The sequence below is a fragment of the Zootoca vivipara genome, chromosome 13 (genome assembly GCF_965207765.1).
Source record: "Zootoca vivipara chromosome 13, rZooViv2.hap1.1, whole genome shotgun sequence".
NCBI classification, from domain to species: domain Eukaryota; kingdom Metazoa; phylum Chordata; class Lepidosauria; order Squamata; family Lacertidae; genus Zootoca; species Zootoca vivipara.
In genome coordinates this window covers 14,411,181-14,425,952 of record NC_142596.1, presented here as the reverse complement: position 1 = coordinate 14,425,952, position 14,772 = coordinate 14,411,181, and the positions used below count along the sequence as shown (strand labels likewise).

General features: G+C 41.6%; 1 protein-coding gene across 4 annotated transcripts in view; it reads right to left on the bottom strand.

The window, feature by feature from the left end:
* The window catches only part of TRPM7 (transient receptor potential cation channel subfamily M member 7), a 71,475-nt gene that overhangs the window by 2,779 nt on the left and 53,924 nt on the right, over nt 1-14,772 (bottom strand). The window contains exons 25-39 of one of the 4 annotated variants that reach the window (XM_060282971.2): nt 14,390-14,522; nt 12,342-13,450; nt 10,289-10,365; nt 8,817-8,876; nt 8,524-8,620; nt 7,546-7,616; nt 6,610-6,647; nt 5,892-5,917; nt 5,447-5,497; nt 5,302-5,367; nt 4,592-4,875; nt 3,207-3,289; nt 2,671-2,876; nt 1,468-1,519; nt 865-971 (exon numbers count right to left, since the gene is read on the bottom strand). In XM_060282971.2, coding sequence (XP_060138954.2) covers nt 865-971; nt 1,468-1,519; nt 2,671-2,876; nt 3,207-3,289; nt 4,592-4,875; nt 5,302-5,367; nt 5,447-5,497; nt 5,892-5,917; nt 6,610-6,647; nt 7,546-7,616; nt 8,524-8,620; nt 8,817-8,876; nt 10,289-10,365; nt 12,342-13,450; nt 14,390-14,522 — 2,460 coding nt within the window. Of the gene's footprint in view, nt 1-864; nt 972-1,467; nt 1,520-2,670; nt 2,877-3,206; nt 3,290-4,591; nt 4,876-5,301; nt 5,368-5,446; nt 5,498-5,891; nt 5,918-6,609; nt 6,651-7,545; nt 7,617-8,523; nt 8,621-8,816; nt 8,877-10,288; nt 10,379-12,341; nt 13,451-14,389; nt 14,523-14,772 lie in introns of all 4 variants that reach the window. The other 3 variants (XM_060282972.2, XM_060282973.2, XM_088657214.1) reach the window with 3 other exon arrangements.

Sequence of the window (14,772 nt, the reverse complement as noted above, 5' to 3'; positions counted from 1 at the left end):
CACTTCTGCGCAGGCGCGGGTGTGCATGCGGGGGGGGGCAGCGAAAAGACTTCTGGGGTTGTCGACTTCGGAAGTCGAAACCTTCGGAAGTCGAGTCATTCGGATGTTGAGGTATGACTGTGTTATAATATTAATATTAATGTAGTGGCATGAAAGAAGCTCTTGTTAGTGTGTGGTTTGTTCCTCTCTTTCTTCAAAAGACCCATATTAGTCACTTTGCCAAGTACCAAAACTTTTTCAAAAAATAAATATTTGAATTATAAATTGCTCTGCTCTGGTTCTGTATGCACTATGGTCTGTGGATGTGGCACAACTTGCATATGATATCAATCTATCAAGTGACTTTAGGCCTAGGTTGGTAATTTCAGGATAATTTGTGCCTGACTATCTATCACAAATTTTTAGGACTCATCAGATCCAAGGAAAGGAAATTGGGTTCTTGGAGTTGATCATTCAAAAGAATTCATAAAAGCCACTGAGATGCATAGAGGCTTCTAGTTGACAGGGCAGAAGCCCCTCCTCCCCAAAGGATCAATAAAGCCATCTTTTCTCTTGCTTGCAACAATATATTTAGGGCACAATATATTTAGGGCACATATTGAGTTCAGGCCCACTGAAAAGATGAAAGAATTAGTTTTAGGGGCAGATTTTCCTTTGGGAGAGAAAAATAAATGTTTCCTCATGAGGTTTCAAGAGCAATCCAGTGAGGTCCAACTGATCAATGAAGCTCAGCATGGTTCCAGCAATCCATCCATTTTATGTGGAGAGAATGCCTTACCCCCATATCAATGTAAAATTAAACTTATCATAGGTGGAAGCTACAACAGAGAAGTTCTTTTTCATAAATCGGGGGCTGCTATTTACCTGGAAGCTTAAGTTTCCTGCAGCATGAGTTGCAGTGGTGCTTAGCTCTGAAATTTTTGATGGCATCTTCTCCCAGATTTGCAGGACCAAATACCATATCGCTTGACCTTTAAAAAAAGCACACATTAAAAAATACCTACAGCCAAACATGATTTGTGGGTAGGTGGGTGGTCTTCACCCCCTGGCTTGATACGAGGGAGGTTTTGGGTTGTATCCATTGTTGGTCCTACTCAAAGTAGATCCACTGACATTGGTGAACATTGGCAAACCTTAGGTTCATTCATTTCAATGGTTCTATTCTGAACAGGACTAGCACTGAATATGATCCTTTGCTTCTTTTTGTGTCAGTGATGGGAAAGAAATTATGCAGGTAAGATAGGAATGCTCTCCCAAAGTGTCACACTGGCAATTCCCGGCAGAATGTTTGCTGCTGATGGTGTCCTTAAAAATCACAGCAGTAAGCCAACTTAAAGTTTCATCATAAATCTGTCCTTGGGTTAACTGGTACACCTAAAGCAGAAGGGGAGCCCTCCACACATGCCACATGTAGCCCCCTCCTCCCTGCACCAATGCCATAGGAAAAAGGAATTTTGTACTGCTTACCTTTTTTCTTCAGCTTTTATCACAGAAGGATCTGTCAAATTTTCTCCAACACCTTCACAAGAAGCAAAGGAAGTTATTATCCTATTAGCCAAGCAGCACAAGAGTAATATTAACATAAAAAGAGACAATAAAGCAGATGAACAATTTGAACAGCTCAAATACAGGTGCTTACGCGGGGGTTATATTTTGCTCCCCCCCCCCCGTGCATAAGTAAAAATTGTGTAAGTGGGGAGCACCCTCTAAAAAGCCATTTTTTCCCTGCTGTCCAGCTCTCTCTCTAGACAACTCTTTCTACAACTAGAGTTGAAGTTCTGGGGATGGCTGGAGGATGTGCAGAAACGCAGCTGCTGTTGTTGCTGTTGCTGCTGCGTGACTGCATGCACCAGCTGTTAGGCGGGGAGGCTGAGCAGCCTAAACAAAGCATTACTGAACCTCTAGTCTCTTTGGGGCTTCCTCCTCCCTCACTGAAGTCCTCTTCAGGCTCCGAAGGGTCTCCTCACAAGCCACAAGGACTTGCTACCTCTCTCCCAACATTTCCTGGTTTTAATCTTTTTATTTATTCCCAAACGCTGCATGTATAGACAGTCACATGCAAATCGATTGTGCGTTAAGTGGGGGAATGCCTTTATCTGAAAGATCCCTACAGACCCTCTTGCGTGTTAACAGTAGAGGAGGCCCTCGGGGGGGGGGGGGGCTGATCCAGGAGATGGCATTCTCCGTGGCAGTCCCTAAGCTGTGGAACTCCCTCCCTACAGAGCTATGTCTGTACCTTCACTGTACAGTTTTTGGTGAATACTGAAAACATACCTCTTTACCCTGGCCTTTTACATCTGAGATGTGTAGTTTTAGTACTCACCCTACTTCTGTGATTGTAATTTGTTTTAATCTGCTTTTAATGTTGTATTTTAAAGTGCTGGGGCCTTAGGGTGAAAGGTAGGTGAGTGAGTAAATGAACAACAACAAAAAAAAACACTGTTTGCATAATCCCCCCCCCCCCCGAAGAACAAGGTATTCTAAATGCAGGAGAGAAAATGGTAAGTGGAGTTGGTTACAGGAGACTGAAGAGAGACTTGCAAGTATTAGCACCTTTTATTGTGGCAACAATGAAATTTGATGATGATCCATATTGTGCAAGTCACAAGCTTCCAGTGCAATTACTACAGTATACACCTCTGTGTCACATCCACACACACATCCATTTACCTTGCAGGTCAAGGACCAACAGCTCTCCTCGAGTATATTCGTATGTCCAGTGGCTGAAGGCTAACATGACCTCCTCTAGCATGTTGGTTGGAATTATTTCATCTCCATTGTTGTTGTTGTACTTTCTGAATTCTCCTGTCATGCACTCTTCAACTGCAAACCACTGCCCAGCTGAGTGACAATATAAGAGGAACGCTTCCAAGAACCTTGTAAGAAAATACATAGGAATGAGAGCACTGTGTGAACAACTCATTCATTAGCCTTGCACTCTGGTGTGGAAATTCCTTTTTGTTCCATTATTTCATGGTTTTTAAAAAAGTGGCTAGAGAAGCAGTTAAGAAGAGTCTGCTGGATCAGCCCAATGGCATGGGCATGCCTACTTCAGCATCCTACTCTCACAGTGGCCAACCAGATGCCTCTGGGAAGCCCACAAGCAAGGCCCAAGTACAACACTTGTGATTCTCAGCAACTGGCTGGGGAAAACTAAAGTTGTTTATGTTCATAAACATTACATTTGAAGATGTAATAATCCCTACCTTGGAGAATAGGGAATAGATTTTGGCTTCATCTGATTGAATGCAAACGTGAGTTTCTGAGCAGCCCTCTGTTGCTGAATTTCCTACGGATTAAAAAACACACACACCAAAGACTTTACTCAAGATAAACCTCTAGCATGGAGAAGAAACACAAGGAACTGTATTATAATTTTTTTCTTCTAATTACTTTTTTGTGTTGTTATATTCATACAAAGTAGTTATGACAATAACCAGAAAATTCCTACTTTTGTGGTCCATTATTGTTTTATACAGTACGAGGAATGTACATGGTGCTTTTCAAAGAATGAGAGCACAGGTCCCTTACAATTTAGAAATCAACACAAAGGAGAAAGAGGGAGGCAAGTGGAAGCAGGGAAAACAGTGAAGCAAATGTAATTTTTGCAGTTACTCATGGTTAGGCTTAGTGACATTGGGGTATAGAGACTAGGGGTAATGTCAAAGACGTAACAGAAAAATGTGAATTTGGAGGAGGGTTTTGAAAGAAGTAAGAGAGGTGGCATCATGGAAGTATTCTGGGATGCAGCCCCATGTATAAGGGGCAGAGTGGGATAAAGGACAAAGCTGTTGGAGTGAGCAGAAAATCTTTGGACTGCAACCTTTGGACAATGATGGCTGTATGCAGGGATGCGTTGGAATATAAAAGCAGATGAGGTGACAAGGCTATCGATGAGGGGGTAAGGATTTATGGAAGGGTGCCACATGGTTAGAGTGATAAAAAGATGGATAGTTTTGGCAGCAGAGTGCTGGAAAGAAGTGAGGTGATGAAGGTGTGAATGGAAAACTAGAGAGTAGAATGTTGTAGCAGTCAAAATGACAGATGACCAGGTTGTGCACCAGAAATTTTGCTGATGTGACAAATGTATTTTTCTAATTTTTTTAAGGGAGAAACAAAATAATTGGCAATTAACTGAATATGCAGAGTAAGAGAGATGGAATGAGGCGTAAAAAAGAAAGCCAATGACCAAAAGTTGTGCAAGAGGGTAGATGGCAGTGTTGCCAACAAAGACAGTGAAGGAGAGAAGGGATGTATCCCGTGGCGGAGCTTCAAGCTCCGGCACCAGGGGGTGGAGAGCAGGGGGAGGGCTGGCACGTGTCCCTGGGGACAGGGCACGCCCCCCGCAGGGGCATGGTGCGCGCCCTGGGGGAGGGGCATGCTGCCTGCAGGGGCGTGGCACCAAGCGTGGGCGGGGGGGATAGCCGCGATGGTACCCTACCAAGATCATGCTGCCAGGGACGGTGCGCTCCCCCCGCACTCCTCTTCCTCTGCCAGTGAATGTATCTTGTTTGCCCCAACAGTATCCAACTGCTAAACATGTTTAAGCATCTGGTGGATATGTACTATATGAGCATGAACAACAACTTACTCTTAAACAGAGGTGTAACACTGTGTCTTCTTTGTAAATGCTTGACCAAGTATTGACAACTTCCGGAAGAAAAGATTTGATGATATAAAGGTGGCCTGATTTCAGAAGATCATATTCGGACCAAGTGCAGGCCACCTTGAGGGCTCGACGCAAGCCTCCTCCCATCTCCTCCTTGCTTAGGAATTCTATTTTGGCACAGAGACCCAACTGAGACCAGGAAGACATGCTGTTGTTCAAGATGTTGGGAGAGCTTTCTTCAAGACGATACACAGTAACTGGTTCTCCTGCAACGTTACAGCACAAAGAAATGAAATGCAGTTAAGCCTGGGGTAACGTTGACTTAATGTCTATTTATACTGGTGAACACTTTTTTCGGACAATGGAGAGAAGATATAGCCACAGTTTTGCATAATCAATTATCTAACCAATTATTAAGCTTTTGATACAATAGAATTCTCTGTGTTGACTTGGAGATGTTTCTCCATTTACTACTACTGCTAAAAACTAGCAACAAAGGCTTGGGACTCTAGCTTTTTAAGAGTCAGCTTCAGTATACATTTCCCCAATCTATTCCCAGTATTTTGACAGTGAACTATTGCCTATTTTCCTGTGCTGCGAAAAACAGATATATCGCTATTAAGCTTGACAATTAAGGAATAATATTATTAAAATCTGAAAATCATTCCAGAGGCTACAATAAGTTTTCCTACCTCTTGGAGGCACAGGAGTGAATGGTATGCTTTGCGATAACCTCATCAAATTATTTCTTTCAACAGCTGTAGAGACAAGAAGAATCATTGAAGAAGATGACACTGCTACTTATTATTATTTTGCAACCTAGTTTTGGATACAGACCTGAATAGTAGTAGGTGGTATCCATGATGGGTTTAAAAGGAGAGGCAATTCCTTTGAAAAAAAGGAAGGCAGTGTTAAATTTTTACAGAAAACTCATGATTTAATGCATTCTGTGTTGTTGTTGTTTTTAAAAAAGGGTAAAGACAAAGAACAAAAAGCACTCTAGGCTCACAGGCAAGACCTTGATCATGTATGGTGATTCTTCCCACCGAGGGGTATTTTAGATGAGGAAAATTATGGTGTTATGCTCAAAGACTGGAGAAGAGCACAAGCACCAAGGGGGTTTCCCTAAATGAGTTGTGTGATGATTACAACCATAAATAAGGGCTGTAGGCACTAAAATGCATAACAAACCTCCATCAACATCATCTTTTGCAACCATGAATTAAATAGTCTCCCACAACATGTTAAATTTATGGCAACACCGAAGTTATCAGCAGCTTACCATTCAGTGCATCTTCCTCGGAAGACCTGCAAGAGACAGAAATTGCACTCAACCCGAATGATATATATGTACTTCTTGGGGTTTTTTTTACTGCTCAACTTCACTGCTCTGGTCACTTTGCTCTGTTTGCAATACCCTAAGCCAGGCACCCCCAAACTGCGGCCCTCCAGATGTTTTGGCCTACAACTCCCATGATCCCTAGCTAACAGGACCAGTGGTTTGGGGAAGATGGGAATTGTAGTCCAAAACATCTGGAGGGCCGAAGTTTGGGGATGCCTGCCCTAAGCCCAATCACCCATCAGACCAAATACTGCAACCTCTATGCTGCCCAAAACAAATGAACAGCAAACAGAGCAGGGGAGGGGAGAGAAAACAACTCTGAAGACTTAAAACTACTGTAAAGGGGATGGGTGCTGCAGCGGTGCTCTTTAATGAGGCTACAAGCCAGGTGTTTCAAACTGGCCACATCAGGTTCAATTATTCCACTTCAAGAACAACCACAACAAGCTAAGCATCAGGGTTGCTTAGGTGGGCAGATAGATTAGATGACTCCTCCCTTGGTCTAACTGCCCAGCAGCAATCAGACAGGCTTAAAAGTGAATGTGCAGAGTGCTGGCACACAGGGAGAATACTGCAGCTCACTCAATGCCTCCCCAACTCCTGGGGAGTTTGGAGATACCTGGACAGTTTTGAGTATTGCCATTTAGACTTTACTTACATTTGATTGCTATATGACGGTCGACCTTGTAACCAATCCTGCTAGAAAAAAAAGAGAGATGCACCTATTTCGTACATAACGGTAATTGATGGTTTTAGAAGCAATGTATCACACTTTTGGAAGAGCACTACAAGGCTCACTCAAAAAGTTTTAGTTGTGAAGATGTTTTCAGCCTCAATATGCTTATGAAGCATTGCTACGTCTGCTGGTCAAAAGAAATTGTGCAATCTGTTCAGCAAAAGTGCCTGGATGAAGAGACTAGGATTGCAACTATGTAGCAAATGCAGCCATAGCCTGACAGATACCTGCCTTACCTTGAGCTTGCTTACTTGAACAGGCTCTATTAGCTGTGCAGGCAGAAATGGCATGAACATTCTGCCAGCACTCAAAAAGGTGGTGTGAAGGTGCAAATGCCATATGGACATAGTCCATTATTTTCTCCTTGAAGACCTATTACAATTTGCTCTTGCCATGACCTACAACCCCTACTCTTAAGCATGAGAGCTAGAGAGGACAAATTTGCCCAGCACATTTCAAGAAAATAAAAAACTGCCAATTTGGAGACTACAGGTGACTCTCAACTTACATGGAGATTATAGGATGTAAAGTCAAAATCCTGTATAGTCAAAACACATTGGGTTCAATGGCCAGTGGGGTTTCCAAGGACTCCTTTTCCTGAATGCCTGTCCACTTCTATTTCTATTTTTTTAACCTGCCAAGTATGTAAAGCTGAATGTGCACAAGTTAAATGCACATAAGTTGCAAGTTACCTGCACTACCATAACAGGTCACAATAAATTGTGATGGGCAGTGAACTGTGTTGCCTTGTACTGCTTTCTATCAATTGCTACTATGATTCAATTTTTGTTTTTCCTGGGTTCTTTCCATAGATACCCAGGGGAAATATTGTATGGATCGTTATTATGTTTTACTCACTGTGAGTAAGGCCGCCTTGGAATCTGCCTGATGAGGCTCTTCAACTGATGGTCTTCTGCTCTTATTGTGCACTGAAAAATGATTTTGCAATTAGAACAGCCACCTTTTGACATGCCAGCAAATACTACCAATTCTTCAACCTATGTGTCTTTAAGATCCTGCAGGGAAAGCAAGATACTTGCTTTCATACATACATGGGCTTAGATACAATGAATCACAAGACTATGCTTCAGGCGCACATATTGGGCACACGGCAAAACTCATTTGAAACTTAAAGGACCTTCAAAGGCTTGTTTGGGGCATAGAACCGTAAGTTTGTGCGTCACACAATTTTAAAAAAAAATCTGCTGGGGACATTAAAACCTTGTGCTTAAAGAAGCTGTCTGGCTATCAGTCAAAAGCTACTGTTAGAAGGAAGACAAGTTTCTAAATAGCAAAGATGGGTGCCACTCTCACCTCCCAGTAGGCCTATTGACAGTTCACATTGCTCCCAATCACTCAAAGTTTAATTGACTGATGATGGAGCAACTATGCATTTATGTAATTCCACAATTATTTTTAGGGATGGCTTGTTTACAGAATGCAGTCACCGAGGCTGCAACCTGAAGCAGGCGCTGACTGCTGGGTAATAAGGCCTCAACCACTGATGCCCCTGTTCTTTTCCCCACCAAAACTCACTCCCACCAAGCTGCACTCACAGGAAAAGGCATGAGCAGCAGCAGCTTTTAGCCAGCAGGGATAAAGTCAGTAGGAGGACAATTTTCATTAGGGAAAGAAATGAGGAAGAAAGAACCAAGAAGCCCCTCTCTCTCCAATGCCAGTTTCCTCAGTCAAATTTTAGCCACAATGGCTGCGTTTTGTAAAATACTGTAAAGCAGTTTTTAAAATACAGAAAACGGCACAAAGGAAAAACTGATGTATATTAGTATTATTTCAGAAAATTCAGAGTTCAGAAATTAATGTGTTTACTGTACTTACTTTGCTCTGATAGTGCTGCTAATGAGCTTCTATGAAAGTCGGTAAACCCACCACAAGAACTGACAGGCCTCAGGTTGCCTTCTGCATTACCACCACCCTGTGTATTCAACAAATAACAATGTCATAATTCACAACTCTACTCAAATAATCTTATTTGTGTCACCACTTGAAAGTTGCTACACAGTACAGAAGTGACTATGTGGACACACACTTGCTTTTTGAAGGAACATTCAAATGTTACTGTCTATTTGATGCAACAATGAAGAGATGGAATACAAATGGCAAAGTTATACCTGTTGCTTTGTTGTCTCGATGCCTTCCAAAATTGCTTTTTTGAAATCTTCTTGTTGCTCCTGTAGAAGGTAACAATAAATGACTTTTTAAACTTAGGTTAGTAGTGAAGTGGCTTTAACAGTCTTAAACTCTGTCTTAAACATTTCATAAACAGTCTTAAACATTTCATAAACTCTGGGCCAGAAACAAGAAATTTGGGTTTGGGTCTCAAGACCGTTTTCCTACAAGTGTTATTCCAGGGCTCTTACTTCAAAGCTGAAACACTTCAAAGCTGGCATCTGCAGGTTTTAGTCCTGGTCTAAAATTTCATATTTGTGTTCAGATGCGCATGCATGCTCACATGACTCAAAGTTTCCTCCACACTGCCATGTTTGTTTGATTGAATTTACTTACATTGCACTTGTAGATTCCTAATTTTAAAATTGAATTTTAACATTGGATTTAATCTGCATTTTAATTGAATTGTTTCTTTTATGCTCGCTTTGATATTCTTGTTGTTAGCCGCCCTGAGCCCGGTCTTGACTGGGAAGGGCGGGGTATAAATAAAATTATTATTATTATTATTATTTATTATTATTATTATTATTATTATTATTATTATTATTATTATTATTCCGGTATGCCACTTTCCCACAATGATCTGTGCCCAAAGCAGCTTACAGCAAACATTCAAGCTCTTTGTGCTATAAGATTGCACAAAAGAATGCTTCAGAGAACAGGAGAGGACATTAGGAGTTCTGGGTACACACTGTGATTGCACCATGGTCTGGGCCAGATCTATAAAGAAGCTAAAACTGAGTACAGTACTGATGCTCTCCAAAATGCTGTGCTTCCCAGCAACTTGAAGCATAGGAAGCTGCCTTTTCCCAGATCTAACCAATCCCTGATTACTCAGGGATATCCCTAACTACTCAGGCAGTCTTGATTCCTTTAACTGGTGGTGACAGGATCAGACCCTGTGGCCTTCTCTGTACAGGATATATATACTACCTCTGAGATATAATTCCCCCACCACCTTAAGTCTTTGAACCTGGGACTACTCAGCTAGCAGCTCAAACTTATGATGACAAAGTACAACAGGCGCCTGCTGCTTAGTTAACACCACTGAAAACCATCCTGTAACATGAGTGAATGCACATGCATTTGACATTTGAGTTTAAGTGAACTCCCCGTATCAGTTTAGGAATAAGACCTCAGGACACGGCGCAGATCATTCTCCCCTCCTCTTAAGCAACACAGCTCACTTAGCCCTGCTCTGTGCCTCCCTCTAGTTATTTCACCTGGCTGGAATGTGCCCTTGGGGTATGATAAGTACCTCTTGCTTGCCTGGATGCTGTGTGTCTAGCCAGACACACTTTTGCCACACCCACCACTGACATGTGGCCCTGAGGAAATGTGGCCCTTGGCTGAAAAAAGGTTTCTCACCCTGGCTTGGGCTGTTGCTCAACTTCTGCAGCAATCTCCCTCTTACCTCAATATCATCACTTTTTTCTTTGCTCTTGGCCACAGTCTCTTTAAATCGTTGCAATTCCATGCTGTCCCTGTGACCTTTGGCGACACCATTATATGAACAGAAATAAAATGGCAGATTTTAGAGGGGAAGCACCAAACAGATGCAAATTTGATAAAAGATACTGCTGAGATCAGAAAAGTACATAGAAGGATAGTTGACATTTTTAATGGTAGGTTGAGGAACTATTGCTTTTCCCACATAAAAGTGATGACATAAGAAAAAATATATCAGAGGAAATTTTTCATATCACTACCCTGGTTTCAAAGCTGTGAGCGTGTTCTTTGCTTTTAGAACCAAGCAGTGTAGATATCGGTATTTTTACAAAATGTAACTATTAGTAGAAAAAGCACAGTTCAACACAATAGATTTTAAAAATATAAACTTCACCCTCAAAATGTAAGAAAATAACAATGACATGGCCCATGGTGTTCTCTTTCCCACCCTTTCTCACACCCATTCAAAATAATTAACCTATGCCAACATTCAGATTGCCTGTGTAGTGGGCAGAGCTTTCCTCGCTTGCCATTTTTACACTAGATATATATTTGCATAGAAACATACATACGTGGGGGCCAAAGCATATAGGCCTGAATAATGGAATCTGTACATTACATGGAACTGAGGTGCACAAATCATGATTTCAGGTTTATGCACATTGTCATTTCACATGTAAAACGTTATGCGAAGATGAAACCAATTGAGTGTGTGGCAGGTAGAGCCAGAACTGAGCTTTGGGATCACAGAGATCATCCACTGCACATATATGCTGAATGTCTTCGCAGGGCTATCACCCCTCTGTCTCCAAAATTCTATAGGACTGAACATTAAGGATGAAGATTATATTATAAATGAGAAGGCACCCCGGCACCAAACCTTTTGCCACAGTAAAAAAAAAAAGTGCCATTATTCAGCTATGTGGTTAGTGGAGTAAATATAAACAGCCTGATCTTGAGCCTTTGTATCTAACTTCTCCCCACACCCATTTTTTAATTAAAAACATACATTTACAATTATTACAGCTATTTTCAAAACACATGAATGGGGAATCAACTATTAAACACACAAATGTGACTTTACACATATTTGCTTAAAGAAAAAAAGTACTGGTAGCTTAAAAGCACTAGCAAAAGTTAGATACAAAGTAAAGTCCATTCAGAATAGATCTGGGCCTCAGGCAGATGTTACTCAAACTTGTAGTAAAAAGGATTGTAATCACATGCCTATCCCATCCTCAGATCTTCCTGAAGCCTCTATTCATATTTGAGGCTTACATGCTTATTGCAATGGGGCATGGGGCATATCAGGAGTCTACATGCTTAAGGTTCTATTTAAAGGCTTCCACTGCAGAGACATCAGGGGTCCCAGAAATAAAGCAGGATAACATGAACACAATCTACCAAATTAAATTGGCTCTACATGGCTAAAGGCACTTTTGGAGTACATAGTCTGAAATGAATTTTCTGATAACATTGACAAGTTTAAATTAAATGTAATCTTTAAAAAGTTATCATAACAAATCATGTTGCAAGATAAAAAAACATCCATGCTCACTTTGAGCCACTGAGGCAAAAAAAACCTCTTACCTTAGAAATGGTCTAGGTCAGGGGTGCACAACCTGCAGCCCTCCAGATGTTGTTGGACTACACCTCCCATCATCCCTGATCACTGGCTATGCTGGCTTGGGCTGATGGCAGTTGTAGTCCAGAAACATCTGGAGGGCCGCAGGTTGTGCATGTCTGGTATAGAATAAACTGAACTCAAAGTATTTTGTTAGCACACCTTTCCTCCCATTGTTTTGACAAACAGAAAATCTGCCACCATTTTGCAATTTCCCCCCCAGTTAAAACACCACTTGAATAAATAACAGAATCTGCACCAAAATGGTTAAGTGCTGATTTACAAAGTAAAGAAACATTTTGATAGTTTGCAGAAGTTAAGAGGTTAAAAGCAAAGTGCACCACCTGCAACCAAATTCCGCTAAAGTTCCCATACAATTTTTGATAAATCAAACCTTGAGGTTTAGATTTGATCCATAATTTCTGAAGACGTACAGTGGTGTTGGAACTTAAATCATGACCCTTTCGTGCTGTTTCTGGAATGCTTCCAGCAGGTTCTTCAGTATTCAGTGTCCCATTCAGATCATTACTGGGGTCACTTCTGACCTCATCAGCAGATGTCAACTGTAATTTAGTTTTTGCGTCATTCTTCTTCCGCTTTGAAGAGGACTGAGGATTCCGTTTGTCTGTGTAGCTCTCAGCACTAGTATAACTTTCATCATGAATAAATCCATGATTAACACATCCTCCAGGTTCAATACAAGGTTGGGAGGTGGTAGCAAGGCTAACAGTGCAAGAAGCAGTAGAGTCATGGCAACCAATAGCAACTTTTGGAAGTACAGATTTTGGTGTGTTATACTTACCCACAAATGCACCAAATTCAACAGCATTCTCTCCATCAGCAGCCTTAAGGACTACAACCTGGTCGTCCTTTGTGGTACTTTCTAACTGGCTTTTACAGCTGGGCTGAGAAGGAGTGCTAACGAAAAATTTAGCTGTCGAAGATGTTAGATGTGGCATGCTGCTTAACGAAGTGCCCGTCTTTTTATTTTTCTGAATGCATTTCGATGAGTCTGTACCCTGTACTCTTTGACGAAGTTCTGGGGGAGATAGAGCTCTTGGAATTAAGGCACTGCCCGAGGAACCTGCCTCTGGAAAGTTGAATTCATCCCTCTTGGGGGGCCCAGTCATCTTATGCCCAGAATCTCTTTCATCTTGCATAGAAATGTTGCACAGTAAAGCATTATTACTCTCAATTACTTGAGGAAAAGAAGAACCAAATACATTGCCAATGCTGTGCTTTCTCCACATGGAAGATCTTAAAGGACCGTCATCAATGGGGTTTTGTGCCAAATGCTTAGAGATACTCAGTTCTCGTGTAATTTCATTATGAACCTTGCTAGCTTCTGAAGCCTTCTGGGCAGTTAATGTTTTCAAAGTATCCACTGTAAGAGCAGAGAGGTCTTGCAAGTGGCCAATCTGTGTATCGAGAGAGTGCAAGGAACGCTTGATATAGTTGACTCTGTCACTAACCTCCTTGATTTGGATGCACATTTGCTCAACACTGGAAGGGGAAGGGAGAAGATAGCATTGGGAGAGAAAAAGGAGAATCAGACTTTTCACTGAACGCAAGGACTTCTCAAAACACACGAAGACTACAAGTATGCCATGTCAAATAATTAAGGGTCTGTGAGCATAAAACAGGGGGTTGGAATAGATAACCCTCAGGGGCCCTTCCAACTCTGCAATTCTATGATTCTTTGATAACAACCCACCCATACAGAAGGTTGTGTACTGTGTGTCTGCCTTACTGGTCTTCTGCTCTGCTCTTACATCCTTCCAAATCAACTCCCACCAAGAAACTGTGTTGCGTCCCTGCATCAGGTATGACCAGATCACTGAATCAATCTTGAAGACAATTTGTATAATTAGCAAGGTTTGTCCAGTAGCTTGCCCAGAATAGTTAAACGACAAGCCCACGTCCAGACAACACACTAAGCCAGACTATAGGTTGGGCTCAGCAACAAAATGACCAGGGAAGAGCGACGTGATTTCCTCCCCCTGAGCTCATGCATTCTGCACTAACCCATGGTTTGGCTTAGAGCAACCTGTGAACCAGACTAGAGAGATTAAGTGTGCAACAAAGATCTGCTAAATGAGGATAATGCTTCATGCTATAGACCATGAAAGCTTATGTTCAAATGTGCCTCTGTGTTGCTTTTGATGCAAACAGACTAAAATGGATAATGCTCTGGAATTAGAAATTTTTATAATGGACCCCATCAATCAAAAGTCCACGTTAAAACTGGCTGCTGTACAGTTGGTCAACATCTGCTATGATAAATGTAAACCAGAGTTTGATTTAAAAGTAACTGAAAATGCGCTATTCGATTAGCTGTTCCAATCACTCCTGGAAAAACTGAAAAAAACCTGAAACTTTTAAAAGAAGGTGGCTACATTGACTATAAACAAAAGGTTGCAACGGTCATTCCTTATTTCATACCGTTCAGAAGTAACTCTAATTCTCTCTTCACTTCCAGAATGGAATTTATCATCTTTTTCATTGAAATACATCTCAACACACAACTCTTCAAAATCATGAAGCTTCTTTTGATCTTCTTCTGTTAGAAACAGTTCTAGAGAATTAAAGAAACAATCCATTTCAGAAGCTTGCTAATAAACTGCTGCAGAAAAGAAGTAAAAACAGTGAAAAACTAAGGAAATGAGTACAGTCATACCTCGACATCCGAATGCTTTGACTTCCGAAGGTTTCGACTTCTGAAGTCGATAACCCCCGAAAGTCCTTTCGCCGCGCGCGCCTGGCACACGGGTTCTGTGCCTGCACAGAGCGGCGCGCACGGTCGGCGCATGCACAGAAGTGCGAAA